This window comes from Bubalus bubalis, chromosome 24, assembly GCF_019923935.1.
Source record: "Bubalus bubalis isolate 160015118507 breed Murrah chromosome 24, NDDB_SH_1, whole genome shotgun sequence".
NCBI classification, from domain to species: domain Eukaryota; kingdom Metazoa; phylum Chordata; class Mammalia; order Artiodactyla; family Bovidae; genus Bubalus; species Bubalus bubalis.
The window spans coordinates 14547163-14569184 of record NC_059180.1 but is presented as its reverse complement, the minus strand read 5'-3'; the positions used below and the strand labels follow the sequence as shown (position 1 = coordinate 14569184).

At 50.3% G+C, this 22022-nt stretch overlaps 2 protein-coding genes across 2 annotated transcripts; one reads left to right on the top strand and one right to left on the bottom strand.

Annotated features, from left to right (window-relative positions):
* Positions 1-134: 134 nt before the first annotated feature.
* Positions 135-10933, top strand: SUMF2 (sulfatase modifying factor 2). Its single transcript, XM_006070345.3, has 9 exons — positions 135-299; positions 1952-2108; positions 5000-5114; positions 5873-5917; positions 6292-6442; positions 7313-7368; positions 8225-8309; positions 8486-8630; positions 10056-10933. Exons 1-9 carry the CDS (start codon positions 233-235, stop codon positions 10138-10140), a joined length of 906 nt encoding a protein of 301 aa, XP_006070407.1. The 5' UTR covers positions 135-232; the 3' UTR covers positions 10141-10933.
* Positions 10621-19907, bottom strand: PHKG1 (phosphorylase kinase catalytic subunit gamma 1). Its single transcript, XM_006070346.3, has 10 exons — positions 19335-19907; positions 16766-16855; positions 15833-16011; positions 15348-15402; positions 13394-13459; positions 12955-13118; positions 12479-12569; positions 12184-12337; positions 11887-12012; positions 10621-11531 (listed from the first exon to the last, which is right to left on the bottom strand). Exons 2-10 carry the CDS (start codon positions 16846-16848, stop codon positions 11286-11288), a joined length of 1164 nt encoding a protein of 387 aa, XP_006070408.1. The 5' UTR covers positions 16849-16855; positions 19335-19907; the 3' UTR covers positions 10621-11285.
* Positions 19908-22022: the final 2115 nt, after the last annotated feature.

Below are 22022 nucleotides of genomic sequence, written 5' to 3'. Positions count from 1 at the left end.
CCTGAGGAAATAGCTTCTTAACCGGTTCCAGAACACAACGTGGGAATTTGGGACTCTAGTCGCCGCCTAACTCCGGATTTAACTTCTAGCTGGGGGGGGGGGGTGCTCTCGTGAACTGCGCACGCGCGCGCAGGGCACGGCCGCCGACGTGAGGCGTGCGGGGCGCGTGCGCAGCAGAGCCGCAGGGTGGTGCTACTCCTGCAGCGGTGCTCCGGGGGCTCGTGTTCCTGGCATGGGCATTTCGCTGTCGCCGCTGCTGACTGTGCTGTCGCTCCTCTCCGGCCGGTGGCTCGAACTAGGTCAGTGTGCTGGCCTGCCCGACTGTCCCAGGAGGCAGGAGGAAAGGGCTGGGGCGCTCGGCCACCGCGGCTGGCAGCGCCCGGAGGTACCTCCCAGAGGCGGCCAACTGGGCGAGGGGATTAACAGCTCGTATCGTTGTATTTCACTTAAAAAAAACACAAAACTTTTAATTTATTATTCTGGAATCTTTTGAGCATAAAAAAATTAATAAAACAAACCTCTCCCGCCCCCCGCCACGTACCTGTTTCCCAGTTTAAACAGTTGCCAATTTTAATCTTGCTTGTTTGGAACCCCTTACATTTTTCCATTCCTCTGGGAGATTTCGTTTGGAGTGAATTGAGGCACAATACAGTTTTATTCGTAATTATTTAGTTTGAATAGCCAAAAAGACAAGAAATCTCACACACACACACACACACACACACACACACACACACACAAGTATCAGTAACTCTCCCACCTAAAAAATAAACAATACTCCTTAATGTCATTAAACATCCAGTTAGTGTTCAAATCTATCTGCTCTGTTCGTAAATTATAGTTTACTTGTGGAATTAATGTCCAAATAAAATTCAAATATTGCTATTGTGTGTTGTTTCTTAATTCTCTTTTAGTCTGAGAATTTCCTGCTTGCTCAATTCCACCCTCCAGCCTCCCTTAAAGTTGATTAAATCATTAGTGTGTGTCAGAATGAGATCCAGAAAAGGGCCAAAGATAAGATTCTGGGGGACATGAAAACGTGTGGACTCTGCCTTTAGGGAACTTACAGTACTTAGACATCTTTAGGTAAAAACACAACAAAGTAGTACATCAAGCCAGAAAAGTGTGGCCTTTAGGGTCTTGGTTTCTTCCTGTCAAATGAGATAGTTGAAATAAAGACGCTTTTAATTCTATGATTTTTTTTTTTTTGAGGTATTCAAACAGCATGTATGAGAGAGTTGATTCGATTATTTGATGATAATTTTTGTGCACTTGTGCTAGGTGCCAGGTATAACCTGGGAAAATAGATGTAGTTCTTTTCTTTCTTATGTAATGGAGAAGAGGCAAAGAAACAACATGAGCAGAAGAATGAGTGGAAAGTTGATAGATGTATTTAAGGCTATGCTGTTGTTTAGTCGCTAACTCGTGTCCGACTCTTGCGACTCCAGGGACTGTAGCCTACCAGGCTCCTCTGTCCATGGAATTTCCCAGGCAAGTATTCTGCAGTGGGTTGCTATTTCCTTCTCCAGGGGATCTTCCCAACCCAAGGATCAAACCTGGTCTCCTGCATTGGCAGGCAGATTCTTACAATGTTTAGATTTATCTCACTGGGACAAAGGGTTGTCATGTAGAGGGACAGAGAGGTAAAGAAAGAAAATCATTTGTTGAAAACCTACCATGTGCTAAACATTTCACACATTTTAATATAGCCATGCATTTGAGTTAGTTAGATATTACCCCCATTTTATAGATGAAGAAACTGAAATCCAGAAGAAGTAATTTGCCCAAGATCATTCAGCAAATTAAGTGACAGAATAAGAATTTAAGGCCAAATTTTTCAGCCTCCGGATTTTTTCACTATAGCATTGAGTCTTACATATGATCCAAATATTGCCACTTGTTATATATATATATTCATGTAATTAATGACCATTCTCTTTTTCCTCTGAAGGAAATGGGCGGACAGTCAACATGGTCCAGCTACCAGGTGGGAGATTCCAGATGGGAACTAATTCACCAGATGGCAGAGATGGTGAAGGACCTGTCCGGGAGGTGACGGTAAAACCCTTTGCCATCGACATATTTCCTGTCACCAACAAAGACTTCAGGTACTCCCAGTGTTCTTCCAGGAGAAGTAACTCCTGGAAGAGTTATTCTAAATATTTCACAATATTTAAAAGGAGATTAGCTTGTTCACTATCAGAATATGATCTTTGCAAGTGTTAGCTGCATTTTTCAGATGAGGAATCTGAAGTCCAAAGAGGTTTACCTCATTTTTCATTAGTGGCCAACTGGGCCTGTAACTCAGATCCCCTGATTCTTGAGCCAGTGGATTGTCCCGTGCACTGGACATAGCACTGAGAAATATGGGCAGAAGTCAGACACTCTTCAACAGGGGAGGACGAATCGGGAGAAGGGTCATAATAGTTGAGAGTTCCTTAAATTCCCTATATTGGGTTGGCCAAAAAGTGCGTTTGGTTTTAAGTTAAAATGACGTATTTTTCAGTTTCAACAAGGATGTTACTGAACTAACTGAACAGACTTCTTGGCCAACCCAGTATTACTTAGGGAAATGGAATTATTTCCAGAATCAAACATTTTGATTCCAGCTTAATCTAAGAAGCCATGATGAAGGCCTCAATGTCCCCAAAATGATACATTTTGGGTAGGCTAAAGTAGAAAATGATCCAGCATATGTCAGTAATTTACCTTCAAACAGTGGAGGGAGGAGTATATAGAAAGGAGGGGGGAAGGAAGAGAAAAGGATGGGAAGATAAATAAAGCAAATGTGAAAAATGACTTAAATTTTACATTTGTGGATTTAAAAGTTTTCAAGATCAAAACTTGCTGGTGAAAATTGATTCAGGAGACTCAGGCTAAAATAAGCATAAAGATTGTCAGTAAACTCCTCAGGCCTTTTGACTCATTGGTTCCACCTCTAGGGATTTGTCTTGAAGAATTAAGGTTGTCCAAAAAAGTTTAGCTAAAAAGGTGACTTTGTAAATAAATGTTAACAATTTAAGGATCACTTAAATATATTGTATCAATATAACAGAATACTTAGCAGCCTTAAAAAACTTGTTGTCAAAAAGAGATAGTTAAAAAATGTTGTGAAGAAAGGTTACAAAATACTACATAGGATTTGGCCCAGTTTTTTAAACTATGTGTGTAGAATGTATATGTGTTAAAAAGAACTGGAAGACGCAATATTGCATGAGGTGATGGATTTTGCTCATGTTTTTGTGATTTCCAAATGAAAATAATGACAGGAAGAACCTTATGAAAGTGATTTAAAAACCCTTGACTGGGGACATCCCTGGCAGTCCAGTGGTTAAGACTCTGTGCTCCCAAGTCAGGGCACTGGTTCAGTTCTTGGTCAGAGAATTGAGATTCTGCATGCTGCATGGTGTAGCCAAAATAAATAAATAAATTAGAGATGTCATCTTTAAAAAAAAAAAAAACTTGGTTGTGGAGTGAAGAGGGAGAGAATATAGACAGTTGTGTCTTGGTGTGATAATGGATGATTTTAGTTTTTTCCTTTTTCTTACCTATGTTTTCTCATTTTTCTATAATATAATGTTATATATGCTTTAAAAAATATTTGTAAAAGGAAAGTTATTAAAATCAAAGGAGAAATCACTTCTGATCAGGTTCACACCACATCATGACAACCATAAATTGCTAGCTAGATAGATGCATTCTTTTATGTTTCAAATGATGACCTTTTAGATGAAGAAAATATAATGTCACCCCCAGCAAGCCCCTAAACTTTGCTTAGAGCCCATAATCTGTGTTTACCTCTCTGGTAAGAGTCTCAAACCATTCAGATGGTCAGAGGTCAATAAGTAGCTATTGCTACCAAATCTCACCTCCTCCTCCATTCTCAGTACCCCTTTGATGGGTGAACAGTGTCTTCTCATATCAGAGGGCTGACACCAACCAGGTACTCTCAGTCCAGAGAAAACAATCTGTCTTATCCTGGAAATCTGCATGTTGAAATTGGCTCAGCCATACCCAACTATATGAAAATCCATTCTAAAATCTCAGCAAGATATTAAAAAAAAAAAATTCATTTATTTATTTGGTGACATTGGGTCTTAGTTGCAGCACTTGGACTCTCTAGATGTGGCTTTCAGGTTCAATAGCTCCTCGGCATGTGGAATCTTAGTTTCCCTACCAGGGATCAAATCCACATCCCCTGCATTGCAAGGCAGATTCTTAACTGCTGGACCACAGAGAAGTCCCTCAGCAAGTCATTTTGATTTGACTCAATTTCTCTCATCTGTCTGAGGGAGATAGTAAAACCTATTCTCCCTTCCTCCCATGATCGATGTGAGATTAGGTATGTGTTGAAGAGAGACCCACTCCCTGCCCTTGAATCTTCTCAGCAGCTTTATTCATTATCTCCAAAAACTGGAGATAACCCAGATGACCTGCAGCTGGTGAATGGATAAATGAAATCTGGTCTGTCCATCCAGTGAAATACTACTCAGCAATAAAACTGCCAAAAAAAATAAAAAGGAACAGACCACTGACACTGTCAACAACACGGATGATTCTTGGAAGCAGTATGCTAAGTGAAAGAAGCCAGACCCCAAAACTACATACTGCATGATTCAGCTTATGTGAATTGACATTCTGGGAAGGGCAGAACTATGGAGACAAAAAACAGATCAGTGTTTGAGGAGGCATCGGGGAATTTTGGGGGGCAGTTAATGGAACTGCTCTGTATCTTGATTGTGACAATGACTAGATGGTTTATCAAAACTCACAAAACTATACCCCAGAAAATGTGAATTCTCCTGTTTGTGAACTGCACACACAGAAACAAATTTTAAAAGAAAATCTGCTCAGGCTCTCAGGTTAATTCCTTGTAGTTCCTGAAGACTCTATGATGTGTGACTAATAGGATAAGGGTGTATGAGGTTTGCTGGAGCAAGAGAGGGTGAGGGTGGAGCACAGAAGCCTGTCAGCTAAACTATGAAATCTCTCTTTTTAGGGAGTTTGTCAGGGAGAAAAAGTACCGCACAGAGGCTGAGGTGTTTGGGTGGAGCTTTGTCTTTGAGGACCTTGTCTCTGATGAGCTTAGAAACAAAGCAACCCAGAGAATGCAGGTAAGAGAACCCAGGCTTGCAGCTGGGTTTATGGGAGTGGGACCTGGACCGAGAACCCTATGGGGGCTAGGGGGTCACCTGGGCCACCGTAGAGAATCAAACCTGAGAACCAGAGGCAAGGAAGAAGCCAGAGAGAGCCACCCTGGAAGAGCCAGATGAACACACACTCCTGGAAAGTTCACTCTGTGCTGAGGTCCACAGAGAGAGAACTGTAAGATGCAGATAATACACAGGGTTCAGCGTACTCCCTGGACCAGCCAGAGAACCCCTGGAGAAGCCTCCTTCTGATAAGCGTGGTGAGGTGTCACACTTTAAAGATTCTGAACACAGGGGCTTCCCTGGTGGCTCAGTGGTAAAGAATCTGCCTGCCAACACAGGAGATGACGGTTTGATCCCCGATCCAGGAAGATCCCACATGCCAATGAGTGACTAAGGCTGTGTGCCACAACTACTGAGCCTGTGCTCTAGAGCCTGGGAGCCCCAACTACTGAAGCCCATGAGCCACGATAAGAGAATCCACTGCAATGAGAAGCCCGTGTACCGCAACTAGAGAGTAGCCCCGCTCACCCTAGAGAAAAGCCCGCGCAGCAGCAAACACCCCGCACAGCCATAAACAAATAAATAAGTACAAGATCCCAGACACAGCCTCACTTGGACCACCTGAGTCTCAGCCTGAAGTCTCTGCCTCCTGGGTGTCCGTCAGGAAGGTGCCTCGCTGGGTCAGAGCACCTTGTAATTGCGCTCCTTCTTTTTTGCAGTCTCTCCTCTGGTGGCTCCCCGTGGAAAGGGCATTCTGGAGGCAGGTAAGGGTTGGTTCCTCTGTCTTGTTTCCTACCCCTGCTGACTCTCATTCTGGAAGCCTGGCTTCCCGTGATCCCTTGCCCATCTGGGAATACTGAGTTTTAAAGGATGACAGAGAAGTTTCAGGGAAGCTGCCAAGCCGCCCCGTGTGCTCTGCGCCAGTCCTTTTACCCTGGCGCATCCCGTTCGTCCCCTTTCTCCCTTTTGTCTCGTGTAGTCCTTTCTGTCTCCGGACCTCTCCTCACTCACCAGGCTCTCTCTTCCTACTTCCTTGCTCCATCTAGTGGTAAAAGCTGAACTCAGGCACCCTAAGCCTAGCCTTCCTCAGACTTCCATGAGCTCCCAGAAGCTTGTCTCACTTCATCCTGGCTATCAGCCTGCAGGTCCTGGCTCTGGCATACGAGAGAAACTGGAGTTCCCAGTGGTACACGTGAGCTGGAATGATGCCCGTGCCTACTGTGCTTGGCGGGGGAAACGGCTGCCCACTGAGGAAGAGTGGGAGTTTGCTGCCCGAGGGGGCTTGAAGGGTATAAAGACGCCAGGGTGACCCCCTTAACTCTTTCTCTCCATCCTGCCTTGCATAGGGGCGGGGGAGGGGGCTTCAAAGGCTGGGACGGGCTCACATGCCTTGGAGTAGTGCTTCTTACACTCTGTGGTCATGGATCAGTTACTACTGTTATTTCTAAGCTGTCTGAAACCAGTACTTCCATAAAATACCATAAAAATTAATAACTAGAAAAAGGAATGAAAAAACAGACATATTTTTTTAATTGTTGGCGATTCCACAGACATGTGACACTTCAGATAAATACAATCAGAACCACATGGCATGAGGAAAAGAAAAGTATTGCCTACACTGGATACCTTTTCCATAGCTGTGAAGGGATTAATGTGACAAACTGCTATTTGCTCGTAACTCAGTTATCTTTCAATCCTAACTAAACAAAAAGTTAGAGTGAAATGGCAAGTCCTCATATTCACTGCCTCTACACACTCTGTGAATGAACACCAGCTATACCCATAGTCAGTATTATTAATGTGAGAAATGAGATTGCTTGTTCATTGATCCAGTCTAAGTCCAATGAACAAATCTCTCGATGCTTACCCTCTGTTTCTGTACTTACCCCAGCATGAGTGGGTAACAGATAGTTTACAGAATGGCACTGGTCCAAATCACACCTGGGATTCTGCTGTCCAAGAATAGATCAGAAGTCAGGGGCTCTGAGTGCAGTTCTGTGAAGGCAAGGGAAGGGCGGGAGATGTCAAAGTGAGTCATCTTACTCTTCTTTCTCATCACCTCCTCTCTTCCTTTCGGTCCCCTCGCTCCTTCTGTCTTTCCCTTCTTCCCCAACCCTTTACCTCTCCCCTCCTCTGCTGTCTCCTTGCCCTCCCGGCAGGTCAGGTGTACCCCTGGGGAAACAAGTTCCAGCCAAACCGCACCAATCTGTGGCAGGTAAGACAAGTTCCTCGCCCTTGTTCTTTTCTCAGGGTGTGGATTGAGACTTGCTGCAGGCTGGGCATGGCATTAGGCCATGGGACTCAGGGGCCTCCATGTTCTAACAGACCGGAAAAGGGGTAAAGCGGTAAAGGGGTAAAGGGGCAAAGCAATAGACAGTGTAGTAGGGCTGCCTGGTGAAGATGAGCAGTGTGTGCTCGGGAGCGCATCCCTGCCTGGGACAGTGGGGGAGCTGGTGGAACTGAAGCTTTCCAGGAGAAAAATGGGGGAAACACCATGCGTGTCAGCAGTGGGAAAGGGTCCAGCGTGTTCAGAGACGTGACAGACTCCAAGGGCTGACGCACAGAGCTGCTGCCCTCCAGTCGAATGAATAAGTTGAACAAATGACATCAGCAAACACTGGTTACTTGTTCCAGAATCTTGGTGGTAAAGAGCAGGAGGTGAGGAAGGCAGGGTCAGGGCAGGTAAGGGAGAGTGAAGCCTGTTGGTGGTGGAAGGGAAGGGGAAGGTACAAGGGAGCACTGGTTCCTGTAGGGAGAGGCGGGGTACAGAGCGGGGAGACGGGGCCTTTCCTCCAAAGGCACATGGGGTTCATGCAGCTGAGGGAAGTCGCTGAGAGTAGAGAAGTGGGTGGGCTGGGCGGGTATGGACATATGGGGAACCACACACTTCCTAATCCAGCCAGGAGGTCATGGTGGAGGACATGAGGTGGCTGGTTTGGGACCTCAGGTCACTACCCCATGCCCTTCCCCTACCCCAGAGGATGATGCCGCAAGATGGCCTTGGTTAAAACCCCTCTGGGCAAGTGGATGGTAAATCCTGTAGCCTAAACTTCCCTTCCCACCCACCCCAGGGAAAGTTCCCCAAGGGCGACAAGGCTGAGGATGGCTTCCATGGCGTCTCCCCCGTGAATGCTTTCCCCCCACAGAATGACTACGGTAAGACTACACAGTGGGTTGCTGTCAGCGCTCACAGGTTGGTTGGCGGGATAGTTCTGCCTGGTAGTCGAGGCAGGAGAAGCAGCGCTGGGAAGCATTCGGTCCCCCGGGCCATTGTTGGTCAGGGCGGGTGGGGGTGGTATACAGCCAGGACCTGAGCTGCCGCTGTGCCACAGGGCTCTATGACCTCGTGGGCAACGTATGGGAGTGGACGGCGTCACAGTACCAGGCTGCCGACCAGGACATGCGTGTCCTCCGGGGGGCGTCCTGGATCGACACAGCCGATGGCTCTGCCAACCACCGGGCACGGGTCACCACCAGGTGAGGGGCTGGGTCCTGGTCTCCTGGAGCACAGGTAGCACCGGAGCTGCTGTGGGCGCTGCTTCCACACCTCTCTCTCCACTGGGGGGTGTGGGTCCAGAAGAGAAAGCAAGCCAACCTCACCAGGTAAAGCCAGGAGCCCGGTGCCTTTTCCTGCCAGCTCTCAGCACCGAGGGAGACTGTGTCTGATGTCTTAATTATATGGGTTTCTCTTGTCCTCATAGCTAGGCGTGCAGAGGGAGGGGACTGGAATGGCCACATCAGTATGTCATGGCCAGGGATCATTGAAATATTAACTTTTCTAACAAAGAGGGCACGTAAAAAAACATTTTCTGCAACCATTTTGTTTTATGATCAAGGAAAAGTAGTCTCAGGGAGGTCCTGGGACCTGCTCATTTCATACGGATGATTAGTGACGGTTAGTGCTGGCCCCTGAATGGTAGAGTTCCCAGCTCCCAAGTTGCCCTCTAGGACTTTCTGCTTTGTCTGTAGATTTATTTTGATTAATCTCCCTGCAGCTCCTCCTGCTCCTGGGTTCCTTAAGGATGGTAGAGAGGCCATGTGGATTAGCCTCACCTTTTTTTTTTTTTTTTTTATGTTTATTTACTTATTTATTGGCTGCATTGCATCAGGCAGGATCTTTCATTGTGACTCACAAACTCTAGTTGTGGCGCCTGGGCTCAGTAGTTCAGTGCACTGGTTTAGTTGCCCCGAGGAATGTGGGATCTTCATTCCCTGACAGGAATTGAACCCCATTCCCTGCATTACAAGGCAGATTTTTAACTCTTGGGCCACCAGAGAAGTCTTTCCCCTTTTACCTTAGGACAAAGGAGTGGAGAAAGTATTGGTCTGGGGACCAGGAAATTGGGTTTGCTGCTGATTCTGTTGAAAGAGTGGTTGGCCTTGGGCAAGACATGTAAATCTTCCTGGTATCTGATTCTGGGGTCTGTGAGATGGTGAACAAAACCTACCCTCCAGAGCAGTAAGAGAACTAGCAAATGCAGGAATCCATGTGAAAGTTCTTTGAAAAGTGTGAGTACTGATTGACGCTGTGATGGTCTCACTTGTTGCCAACAGGTTCTTTTTGGCTGAGTTATTAGTCTAAACTACCAACAGTTGGAGGTTATTAGGCACGGCCTTTCCTGCCTTCCATGCAGTCTCAGGACCAGCCTCGCTTCCTCCACCCTGTCCCAAGTCCCTTCTTACCTCTCCCCACTCCCCAGGAATGGCATGCCCTCTGGACCTGCCCTCACACCACTTTTCTTTCCAGACTAGGCCCTCCTCAGTCCCCAGCCCCCAAACCCCCCAGACCACAGAAGGCCCTGGAGCAGGGCCTGGAGAAGGGAGCTGGAGCAGGAGAGCTGGGTGAGGCCCAGGCCCCTTTCTCAGCAAATGTCTGTTCTCTCTCCCCTTCTCTGGTGGCAGGATGGGCAACACTCCAGATTCAGCCTCAGACAACCTAGGCTTCCGCTGCGCTTCCAGTGCAGGCCGACCGCCTGGAGAGCTGTGAGTGGCCATGCAGAAAGCAGAAGAGTCCCGTGGCACCCAGGCCACTCCCCCGCCACATTCCAAACACAGCCAGACTCCGGATGACCTCCATCCCCTTCCCCATCCTGTGACAGGCACCTCTCCCCAGGGCAGGAAAGGACCCTGACCTCCACAGAGGGGTGATACTGTGTCTTGGAGAAGGGGCCCAACTTATTGATTGTGGCCAGGAACTGGATGTTTCTCTTAGAGGTCAGATATTGACCATATAGGGGCCACATATTCAAACAGTTGGGTCACAGTGCTCAGAAAGGCAGTTTGTGAAAAAAAATTTCAATCTGCTCCTTCCACCTTTCATGATGTCTGACCCAGGGATCTGACATTATTCAAGGCAGAATCTCCCCCAACCCAGGGTCTCATGCATTGCATGCAGATTCTTTACCAACTGAGCTCTTAGGGAATCCAGAATCTCCCTAGGCCTCCTTGTTTTCCCAGCAAGTTGCCATAGAAAGAAAATGATTCCTTTATTTGTCTTGTGGGGTTTCACACATCTCCTAGGGAATCTGGTTTCCAGCACATGAAATGCAGTTCCGTGGGCTCTTTAAAGCTCAATGTCAGTCTTAAAAGGGTCTAGGAGAACCATGGATTTACCAGGTGAGACTGTGCACCATGGGAGTCACAGAATGAATAGTACTCAGAAGAAACAGCAGATGATTCCAGGGGCACCCACATGCCTCTATAAACGTCCCCAGAGAAGAACCTGCTCCCATGGTGTCACTGGGTATTGTGGGGTCAGTAAAAATCACCTGTGATTGTGATTCTCAGACTGTTCTCTTTCATCCTCACCCTGGGACCCTCTGGGCAGTGCACTGAGTGTCAGTAACTCTGGGCCTCCAGAGGAGAAGCAGAGATGGTAGTACACCTGGGCAGTGGAGCTGCGTAGAGACTCCAGGTTCTAGACCACAGCTGGTCCCCCAGTCCGGGGGCCTGGCTCCGGCTGCACTGACCACCAAATGATGCCTCTGAGAGGGGAGAGTGGCCCCAGTTCCTGGGGTCCTGGCCAGGGCCAAGTGCACCCTCTGGACAGGGCCCTGCATACACTCTCACCCCCTTTCGGTGGCTTCTGCACCCTGCCTGACCCCCGCCCCACCTACCCCGCCCGCCCTCCGCTCAGAAATCCTCCTCAACCAGGGAGAGGAGCACGGCCTTGGGCGTGTTCTCGAAGAGGGCCGCCCGGTTCTGCTGCTGCCCCTTCTTCACCCAGTGACCATAGATCCGGAAAGCGTAGGCGTCGATGAGTCGCCGCAATGGCCGGAGGGCGTAGGGGTCTCGAATGACGATCTCCCGGGTCACGGGCTTCACCCGGCGGTACTGGTAGTAGATGCGCACGGAAGCCAGCACCGTCAGGCAGATCACCTGCGGGGGGCGAGGCCTGAGCGCCGGGCCACACACCCCAGACCTGTCTCCTCCCGCGTCCAGCGCAGGCCAACCAGAGCTCGTATGCCTCCAAGCCTTGTGTGGCGTCGGTTGCGCGCGTCCTACCGTCACCGCCCCCCGCCCCCAATTACCCCCATTCCCGCCCGACCCGCAAGCGCAGGCTTTTAGACTATCAGCAACAGAAGCCGGAAGAAATTGAGCTGGAACCATCATAGGGCTGGATGGGAGGGGAAGGGCGGGTGCTCTGGAAACGCCGTGGTCGTAAGGAGTCCGTATGAAGGGCCCTGGGGGCTTGCGTTTCAGGGGCCCTGAGTGGGAGGTGAGCCCGCAGTACCTTGAACTTGCCCCGAGGGCTGAAGTGACGCACTTCCTCCACCACGTACTGCTGGAAGAAGGGGTGCGCCAAGGCCTCTTCTGCCGAGCAGCGGCTCTGGGGGCTCACCACCAAGAAGCGGGAAACCTGAGAAAAACACGGTGGAACGGAGGACGTGTCAGGCCGGGGTCTCTCCCGCAGCAGGCGCCTCCATCTCTCCCACCGCTCCGCCCTCCCCCACCCCCCGACTCAACTCCGACACCGACACTGGACTTGCCCCTCGCCTGAGCCCGGGAGTCAGCACGCCCGGCTTCTCACCAAGTCCTTCACGGTGTCCGAGTAATCGTCCCATTCCGGTGAGCCAAACTGGTAGTTGCCACTCATGATCATTCTCAACATCAGCATCTGCTTGCGGTGCCAGAAGGGCGGGGAGCCGGCCAGCAGCGTGTACATGATGACCCCGGTGCTCCACCTGGCACCGGGGGAGCGGTGGAGGGAGGCAGGTGGGCGGGCTGTAGCGCCCACCCCTATCCCCCCTTCCCCAGCCTGGTGCTCCCAGTCAGGGGAGCACCCCTGTCCCTATGGGTCACCTCCCTCCCCCCAACACACTCACATGTCCACCTCCTTCCCATAGCCGGGGTGGTCATCGTTCATGGAGCACTCGATGATCTCAGGGGCCAGGTAACTGGGGGTCCCACAGACCTCTGCAGGGACAGTTTCCATCGGGGCAGGTCAGCAGAGGCACACGGAAGAGAAAGGCCCACAGAGACAGTGGACGTGGAACTGAAGTGGAATGGCCAGACTGGGACTCTGAACACGGCCCCAGGCTCAGAGCCAAGGGCAGGCCAGGGTGCTGGCTCCTATGGCCACCTGCTTGGGGCCTGTCAGTGGCTTGGTCATAGGAGCCAGCACTGGGTTGGAACACAGGCAGTGGGAACCTGGCTCACTCCAGTCCCGGGAAGAGTCAGCCAGCCTTGAAATGGTAGGATTTTTTATTCTGGGTGGAAAAAACCCAGGCAGTCCCTGTTCCCGGGAGAGCTGATGAGAGAGCCTGAGCTCCTAACACGGGCCGGGGCCACGTTACCAGACCTCGCAGCTTCTCTCCTGGCTCCAGCTGGCAGGAAAAGCCGAAGTCTGTAAGCTTGATGTTCATGTTATCGTCCAGGAGGATGTTCTCAGGCTTCAGATCCCGATGCACGATGTTGAGTCTGTGCAAGGTGGCGATCACCTCCAGCAGGGCTCTCATGATCTTCCTGGGGGGGCACAGGCACACGTTACCCTCATTTGCTACTCTGCAAGGTCAGGTAACAGGCAGGGAGACCAAAGCCCATAGGCCAGCCTGACTGCAAGTGATGGAGGACTCCAGACAGGTGGACTCACCTAGGCTGGGTCAAGGAAGGAGGGATACCACCATAGCCCACAGCGCACACTCCCCAACCAGACCAGTGCATGCCGTGCCGCCTTCACAACCTCCGTGCCTAAGCTGGACTCAGACAGGAAGTAGGGAGAGGGGCAAGTGGACCCTCACCTGGTCTCTTTCTCACTCAGGGTGACCTTCTCAGTGAGGTAGTCAAAGAGCTCCCCTCTCTTCATCCTGCAGGGACAGAGGATTTGTCACTGGATGGCCCAGCAGGTTACCCCCTCCTTACCCTAATTCCCACCTAACACCTCCAGGGGCAAAGTGGCCCACTCCCCACGAAGGACCACAATCTGCAGGGAGGAGCTGGGGAAGTGAGTGGAGAGGCTGTCTGGGAAGGTTGGAGTAAGAACAAGGGACACTGGAGGGGTGGGGTGCCACCATTGTGAGGGTCCCCCATGTGTGGGAGTGACAGCATGGACTGGGACCCATCAAAGCCAAAATCAGAGTCGGGGGAGGAGAAAGGGACCCTGAGTCACTGGCCCAAGGTCCCAGACCCAGATCAGAAGGACCAGAATGTCCTGTCTTTTTCCAGGAACAAATGGAAGCAGCAGCAGTACAAGTGATAGAAGAGCGGTTTTGCCTATTTTTGGATTTTTTAGAAGTGTGATTCCATCTTCCCACTTGAGAGGATCTAGAAGGAGGTCTCTGCTGGAATAATCTAGTTATACCCTGGAGGGCAACTTGAGGCGGCATTATAAATAACTTCCCAAGCAACTTCTTCAAAGGTTAAAGACATTTGAGCTGCCCCCAAGGGCTCTACAGGACTGAGCCACTGAGCAGAGTTGAGACAGCTGCAGCTGGGCAAGGCTGGGAGGGGTCCTGGGAAAGTCTCTCTTGGTTGAATAAAAAAGGTGCATCCTGCCCACCCCTCCGGGGAAAGCAGGGTCCAAGAGATTTGGCCTGTATCAGAGGGAGACAAGAAAATCCTTGACTTTAGCTGATGCAGCAGGGAGGGGAGTTCTCTTTGAGGAGCAGCCGAGAAATTACAGATGTAATTCAGACATTATCAGTACCATGTTCTTAAAAAGCAATGTGTGCCTAAGGTTTTGATCACTTCAATTCCATTTTAAACACAGTAGGAGAACTCACTAATGGCAGCAGCAGCAGCAAAAAGATGTACCAGTAAACACTGGGACACTGCAAGGTCCATCAGCAGGCTCCTGCCTCCTATAGCTGGCAGTTTAATTATACACAAAGGCCAAATTAAATGGTGTCTCCACGAAAAAAAGTAACACTGTGCATGTTCAGTATGGTGACAAAAAAAAAAGTTCCAACGATACAAAATCTGCTTGAATAATTCTCTGAAGTAAATCTAGTCCCTAGATGACAAGGCGCTTATCTCAATAGTCCTGTTGGTGCACAAGCAGAGGAATAGTGACGTGTTGTTGACAGTGATAATGGTGATGATGACATTGATGATAATGTCAGTCTTTGAACTACATGCCAAATACAATCTCTACCGCCTGCCTCTCTCGTGGGCCTCTTGCCCCGATACTGCCTCAGCTCTTCCCTCTGCTGGGGGCTCCTTCTCTGGGTCTTGGCTGGACTCCATCTCGCCCTTCATCCAGGTCTTTGCTCAGGTCACTTCTGGAGAACATTCCCCAGCCGCTCCCTCTGACCCTTGCTCAGCTCTGTGTGTCTGGAAATGTGCCTAACTCTGTGTGTGTTTTATGACTTGATTGCTTTCTCCTCACTCTCGGTGAAAACTCGTGCATGCAGTACGTTTGCCTATCCTCAGTGTCTAGAATAAGCATTGCCTGGCCGCCCTGGTCATCACCATGGTAGTTAGTAATGACTAGCATTTACATTGTGTCAGTCCCTGTGTATTTATTACTCCTGCAATACTGATGAGAAAGCTGATGTGGAAAGTAAATCATCCAGCCCAGAAGGGATGCAGGGTTCAAAACCTGGCAGCCTGACCCCAGGGGCCTGATCTGCCTAAAGCTTCTGTGTCCTTATTTGCTGTCCACCATGTAGGGGGCTGGCTGCTGGTCTCCAGGAAACCTTGAATGGGGGGCCACAATATAATTTTCTCAGTTAGGCCCCAGGCCTGGGTACTTACAGATCAAACACCAAGAAGAAGAAGGTATTGGTCTCATAAGTGTCCTTCAGCTGTACTGAAATGGAAACGGCTCATCTCAGGAGCAGAGGAGCCCAGGCGAGGCAGTGGAATGCAGGGGTGAGGGGATTAAAGGCGCAGTGGGCTGACTCAGAAGCTGGAGGGGGTTTCAGGGTTCAAAGGAAGCCTCCCCCTCCCCCCGGGAGAGGGGGCAGCCAGGGACTTTGAACTCCACATTCCCCCACCCACACCCCTGCCTGTCATCCCTTCTGTAGGGCTTAAAGAAGAGGCTTGGACCTGAATCCTGGGAGCAGGAAGTTGGAGCTGGGAGCCCCAAGCCTCCGGGCACTGCGCCGGCGGGGGCCCTGGGTTGCGGGAGACAGTCTGGGTGTTTCTGGCTAGCTGCACTGGAGCCACACTCCCTGGCCGGGGTTATCAGCGCAGAACGGGGGCAGAGCACCCTGCCGCGGCTCGGGGCCACCACTCACTGATGTTGGGGTGTCCCGAGACCTTGCGCAGGATGTCCACCTCCTTCTGCGTGGCCTCTCGCAGCTCCTGCACCTCCTCGGAGCTGAAGCTGCCCCCGCCAGTGATGTCGATGATCTTCACAGCATACTCCTGGCACGTGGGCTTGTGGATGCAGCGCCTGACGACGCTGCTCACTCCCCTAGGGGTGCAGAGGACAGATGGTCCCGGGGCCCCTCACCCCAGGGGGAGGCCCACATTCAGGCCACAGCAGAGAGGTCCTGCCTTGTCCCCCAACTCCCTGTGAGCTTCGGGGCAGCAGTCCCCAACTTTGGGGCCCATTTTTGGCACCAGGGGCCAATTTCATGAAAGACAGTTTTTCCACGGACCTGTGGGATGAGGGATGGTTTCGGGATGATTCAAGAGTGTTACATTTATTGTGCACTTTATTTCTATTAGTATTGCATCAGCTCCACCTCAGAGCATCAGGCATTAGATCCTCGAGGTTAGGAACCCCTGCTTTGGGGGCTGGAAGGTTGAAGAAGGCTCCAGGGGACAGTGGCGATTTGCCTGGAGCCAAAGAGGAAGAAGTCTGCTTTCAGGCCTCCTGGTTCCCGTCACTGCTCCTTCTCAGCTCAGAGGAAGGAAACCGTACACCCCTAGGACCCCGAGCTGCATTCTGACGCCTGACCCCTGACCCTGAGCCAAGGCTGGATTGGATGTGCTGTCAACAGCTCTGGGGTGGGGGGTGGGGCTCCCTTTGCTGGGAGGGTCTCTGATCTGGGTGCCCTTATACCTGCTTCCTCCATCCCAAACCCCAAACTGAAGTTTTCTCCAAGTGGACAGTGCTTTGGAGATGAAGACGGTCAGGGCTCAGGGTCAAGGACAGATTGCTCCTGCCCGCAGAGTCGGCCAGAGGCTCGGTTCACACTTCTTGGGGGAGGTCTGGGCCTTACCTGCCCAGGATCTCCTTGGGCTCATAGTTCTCATAGAAGCTCTGTGCAGAAGAGGAGTCCGGCAGCGACTTGTCCTGGGTCATGTCAGCTCTAAGAGGGGAACAGAAAGAAACCGTCAGCCTTCCTGACCTAGGGGATGTGGTCTGTGAGGGCTAAAACCATCTCTCCCTTAGCTTTGTATGTCCTGGCAGAGGGCTGACCTCTTGTGAATATTCAAAGTAAATGTTTATGAATTTTATAGATAGCCAATGGGAATGTGCTGTATAACACAGGGAATTCAACCTGGTGCTCTGTGTCAACCTAGGGGGGTGGGATGGGATGGGAGGTGGGAGGGAGGTTCAAGAAGGAAGTATAGCTACAGCTGATTCATGTTGATACATGGCAGAAACCAACACAACACTGTAAAAAAATTACCCTTCAATTAAAAATCAATAAAATTTTAAAAATAAAAGATAGTTTAAAAACCACTTGTGAATTTTAAGAAAGCTCTGGAAAGAGCCCAGCTTGCTTCCCCCCACTGGTGTAAACTCTTGTGACCCCAGTTGACCACGTGGCTTGCAAAATGTTCTCCTTGTTAGCTGTTGCTCCCCAGAAGGAGCAGCAGATGGTCAGCCAGGTCCAAGCCCAGGTTTGAGGCAGGAATCAGACCACTGGGCCCCAGGGTTAGCTCTGACAAGGCCAACACACCCCTGGGTTTAGGAAGAACCACCAACAAACTCTGCAAAGGACAAATTAAAGTGCTGTTTCTTTTCCTCTTGGAGGAGATGAAGCCAGTCCTGCTTTCCTTTGCCTACCCTCTGCACTTGTGGAAAAGGTGAGAAACTTCACGGTTTCATCTTCAAATATGGCGCCCCCATAATCTCACCTTATTGCTCCAGTAGTAACTGTCCTACCCGGAAAACACCTCTCCTTCCAGGACAGGCTTCCTATGCTTCCCACTGCTGCTTCCTCACTCCTTCCGTCCTTACCCAGGACTTCTGTCACTCTCCCTCTTTCTCTCTTCCTTCCTTCCTCTGTTCTCTTTCCTCCTTCCTTTTTTAAAAAGTTTTTTTTTTTTTTGCCTATATTGTTTTCTTTTATTTGGGGGGCTGCACCACTGGGCACGCGGGATCCTAGCTCCCCAACCTGGGATCAAACCCACATCCCCTGCACTGGAAGCTTGGCGTCTTAACCACTGGACTACCAGTCCCCTTTCCTCCTTCCTTTCTTTCATACTCTGAGAAGCACTGTGCCAGGTGCTCCGAGGGAGGCAGAGCTTGATGGGTGAGTCCTGGTCCCGGCCCCTGGTGTCACTCATGGACGTGTGCCCACTCCATCCGACTGTGATGGTCTCCGGGACTTCCCAACCACCGCTCCTGCCGGGCCCAGTGCAGGTGTATTACTAGTGCTGCTCCACAGATGTAAGTCAGCGGCTGGAGGGATCCCTCTGGTCCAGATTCCTGCCCACAGGATGGTCCTGTCCTCAGTATGCCCCAGGCCCTACCTAACGACCAGTGAGCCCTGGGTGGTCCCGCTGCAAGGTGGGCAGAGTGGAGCCAGGACACTCGAGCCTGGACCCAGAGGAGCTGGCCAGCTTTGCTTCAGGAACGTGGAGGCCACTGGGCACCAAACTCCTTCCTCGCTTGGAGGATTTGAGGAATGGAGAAAATGCTGTACCAACCGGAAGAGGGGCAGAGAGAAAACGGGCACGAGCTTCCGCTCAGCACAGCCAAAGCTGCCTCTGGTCCCACTTCCATCTCGCTTTCTGGGTTCAAGAAGGCCTGGCCTGATCAAGGGGCTAGTTTGCTGACTGGCGGCAGCCTGGGCTGCCTGGGGACAGGCTGGCTGTTCCAGGAAGCCTGGTGTCCTCACTGCTGGGTGCCTGGTTACCGGGGGAAGGACAAGAATAACAACGGTCTCCTCTGCCAGCGGCAGGCCTGGCGCTGCCTCCACTCCACCCTTGTCAGCAACCCTGGCTGAGCACAGGAGTGTCTGTTCCCCAGAAAAATATTAGCCCAGTTCCTGGTGAGTCCTGTAAAGCTCCAAGGCGGGCATCTGTTCCCCTGCTCCCCACCTCTCAAAGCCGGATAGGAGGTCTCTTCCTTCCCCCAGCCCTCCATGCACAGAGGGTGTATCCTGACCCAGCCTGGCATGCCATCCCATCCAGGGGCCCCATTCCCTGGCAAACCATCTCCACCCGAGTTCTGGCACTGGGCGGGTAGGTGATGAGGTCCATCTTGCCCCATCCCCTTGCTCTAGGCCTAACTTGGGGCCAGCTTCGTGCCTCTGTCCACTGTCCCCACCTGCATCCCCCAAGACACCTCTGGAAAGGGTCCCCAAATGCGAGGATGTAGCCCGGTCCTTTTTGGAACATAACATCTCTCCCCAAAACTGAGAGTCAGCAAACAGTCACAGGGATCTGCTTTCTGTGGACAAATACCTTCAAAAGTCAGTGCTGCCCTTCTCCTGGGTTCGTCTACTGTCAGAAGTGAGGAGAAGTGGGCCTAGTGGGTTTGGGAGGGTCTTCTCTACCCCATGACTTCTCCTGCTCCCCACCTGGCTTTTATCACTCACTGACCCAGCTACTCACCGCTATGTCCTCACAGGCCCTGGAGTGAACGTGATGGGAATCCCAAAGGTCCCGGACCCGCCCAGGGAGAGGGGACAGCGGAGGACTGAAGCGTGTCCCGAGCAGACACTCGCGGCCCAAGTAGGGTATCTTGCGGTTCTTCCTTCTACTTCAGGACGGAAGGCTGATGTGCCAAAAATAAAGCACAACTGCAAAGCTGGGAGGCTGGCCAAGTCTTGGCAGGCCAAGTCTCACCAGGGGGTGACCTCTGGTGGAGGGTGAAGGAAGTTCGGGTGGCCTGGGAGCAGGCAGGACAGCATGTGGTGATCAGTTGGTGACCAGTCTTCCCTCGGGAGCTCACTAAGCTTCCCTCGGGAGCTCACTAAGCCTCCCGGCATGTGGGAAAACAAAGCCAGCTTGCCAGGAATGCACTGACTTCTCTGTGTGCTGAGCGCTCTGGAGACACCCCTGTGCGCCAACTCTGCAGCCTGGCTGTCCAGGGGAACTGATCAGCTATGGTTTGTGTGGCTGCTTGACCAAATGCAGACCTCAAAGTTTATCCCGGACTCCATCTCTCATCAGCCTCCAAGATTTCATTCTTAACTCATTTTTTTTTCAGCCAGCAGTTCCTGATGAATGAGAGGTGGTTCATGTGCCAGGAAAAACACTTGGGCGCTAACTGTGGGCGGCTTTGGGCTCTTTGGGTGAGGGTCCTCATCAGTGTGATTCTAGCTTAAGAGGTTGACAGAATTGGAAATAATGTATGCTGGCACAAAAAGGACACTTAAAAAAAAATTTCAGAGAAATTAAGCTTTTTCATATTTATTTTTTATTTATAATGTATTTGGCTGTGTTGAGTCCTAGCTGCGGCTGGAGGGGTCTTTGATCTTTGCCACTTCTTTGCATGAGGACTCTAGTTGCGGCATGTGGGATCTACATCCCTGACTCAGGCCTTCCGCATTGGGAGCGTGAAGTCTTAGCCACCAGGCCACCAGGAAGTCCCAGTAGACACTTTTTTAATGCTCTCTCATTCCAAAGCTACCTGTTCTTCAAACCCCTAATTCTAATACACCAAATGAAGAAAGGGATAATACAGTGCTTCATACAGATGCCAAGCCTATAAAAGCCCACTTAATGAGCATTTTACAATGTACTGCAAATGTACTCTCACTTGAGCCCCTAAAACTCTGGTATTAAGCCAATTTTAGAGAATGTGACTTGTTCTATGAGGTCACCAAGTAGAAGGGCCTAAGTCAATCCCAGGTATACGTCCACATGCTCTTTCCACGTCACTATCTCTTTCATTCTAGGGAAATATTTTGCTGAATTGTTACACAGAAAGGAGTTGTAAATGACTTTGTCTCTATCCATAAAGGCCACCAGCTTACTGAGATGCAACATCTGGTCCCAAGGATGAAAACATTTAAGTCCCCTCTTACTGTCAAAAAGACTCATTTGTTTTCCCTCTCCTGATTCTAAGCTGTAGACTCATGCTGGTTTAGTTTCAATGCAAGACAAAAATCCCTCTGACCTTAGGGCAAAAGGCCAACATACCTAGTGAATCATTCCCTGTGCCCTTTTCTGTAGTCATGGTTTCCCCAGGGAGAGGCCAGGTCAGCCAGACTCTTACATTTTATTGTCAGATTCATTTTCCTTGGATTCACTGCTTCAATCCTATTTGGGTACCCAACATACACCATCTTGCCTTGGACATAAACAGCATTAACACTATGAACTCAGGGGTCTTAGGCATTTAGGAAAATAGGCAAAGAAGCCCACTGGTGAACCCAGGGAATAGGCTGGGGGACTGGACAAGAGTGAATTGTCTATGGTCATTTAGGTCCTTGGGCAATGCAGTTGGCCTCTTTTAGGAACTGAATTAGATTAGGTGCAGAATGGGGCACTCTGAGAACACTGCTGAGGATAGGAGGTAACAACCGAATAATTCACTCAACAGCACTTCACTCACCTCATGGTAACGGAGAGAAAAATAAAGAATCAGATAATGGGAGCTCTGAGAGGTATATTTGAAAGTCAGAAAACTGCAGACCATAATGCAGACTTGAGGTCAAGAAGCAAATGAAATTTTGAGTTGTGAAGGATAGAGCTGGATTCATTTAAAAAAAAAAAAAATGATGCACACTAAATGGAGTCCATCTCCTTAAGGTAACATGGAGAGGCAACTTCAATCTTTCAGGAAGAGCAACGTGCCATGCCTTTAATAGAATGAGTTTAAAAACATTTTTTTTTATTTGGCTATGTCAAGTCTTAGTTGCAGCACATGGGATTTTTTGTTGCAGCACACACTCCCTAGCTGCGGCACCCAGGCTTAGCTGCCTTGCAGCATGTGGGATCTCAGTTCTCTGACCAGGGATGGAATCCATGATTCCTGCATTGCAAGGCAGATTCTTAACCACTGATCACCAGGGAAGGCCCCATATGCCTTAAGTAGAGTAAAAGCACTTGCAGGGGAACTGCCTGCACTAAGGCAATGATTTTTCATCTGCAACCAATTAACTGGATGTTCTAGGGAGACAGTGAGAGACACTGCCGACCTGGCCACGTGGAGACGGCATGTATAATGGCTCTGCTCCCACATTTCCTTTATCACTCTCCTGATTTAGGACAGTACTGTACCTGGAACCTGTTTAAGGAACAGCACATTTGCTGGGGAGCAACTAGGTGGCCGCTGCTTTAATACCCAGAGAC

Excerpts from the sequence above, each read along its gene's own strand:
- SUMF2 (XM_006070345.3), top strand. The coding sequence starts at position 233 with ATGGGCATTTCGCTGTCGCCGCTGCTGACTGTGCTGTCGCTCCTCTCC. Across the intron at positions 5,115-5,872 it reads AAGCAACCCAGAGAATGCAG|TCTCTCCTCTGGTGGCTCCC; the intron begins GTAAGAGAACCC and ends TCTTTTTTGCAG. Across the intron at positions 8,631-10,055 it reads CGGGCACGGGTCACCACCAG|GATGGGCAACACTCCAGATT; the intron begins GTGAGGGGCTGG and ends CTCTGGTGGCAG.
- PHKG1 (XM_006070346.3), bottom strand. The coding sequence starts at position 16,848 with ATGACCCAGGACAAGTCGCTGCCGGACTCCTCTTCTGCACAGAGCTTC. Across the intron at positions 13,119-13,393 it reads CTGAGTGAGAAAGAGACCAG|GAAGATCATGAGAGCCCTGC; the intron begins GTGAGGGTCCAC and ends GTGCCCCCCCAG. Across the intron at positions 12,570-12,954 it reads GCCAGGAGAGAAGCTGCGAG|AGGTCTGTGGGACCCCCAGT; the intron begins GTCTGGTAACGT and ends CTGTCCCTGCAG.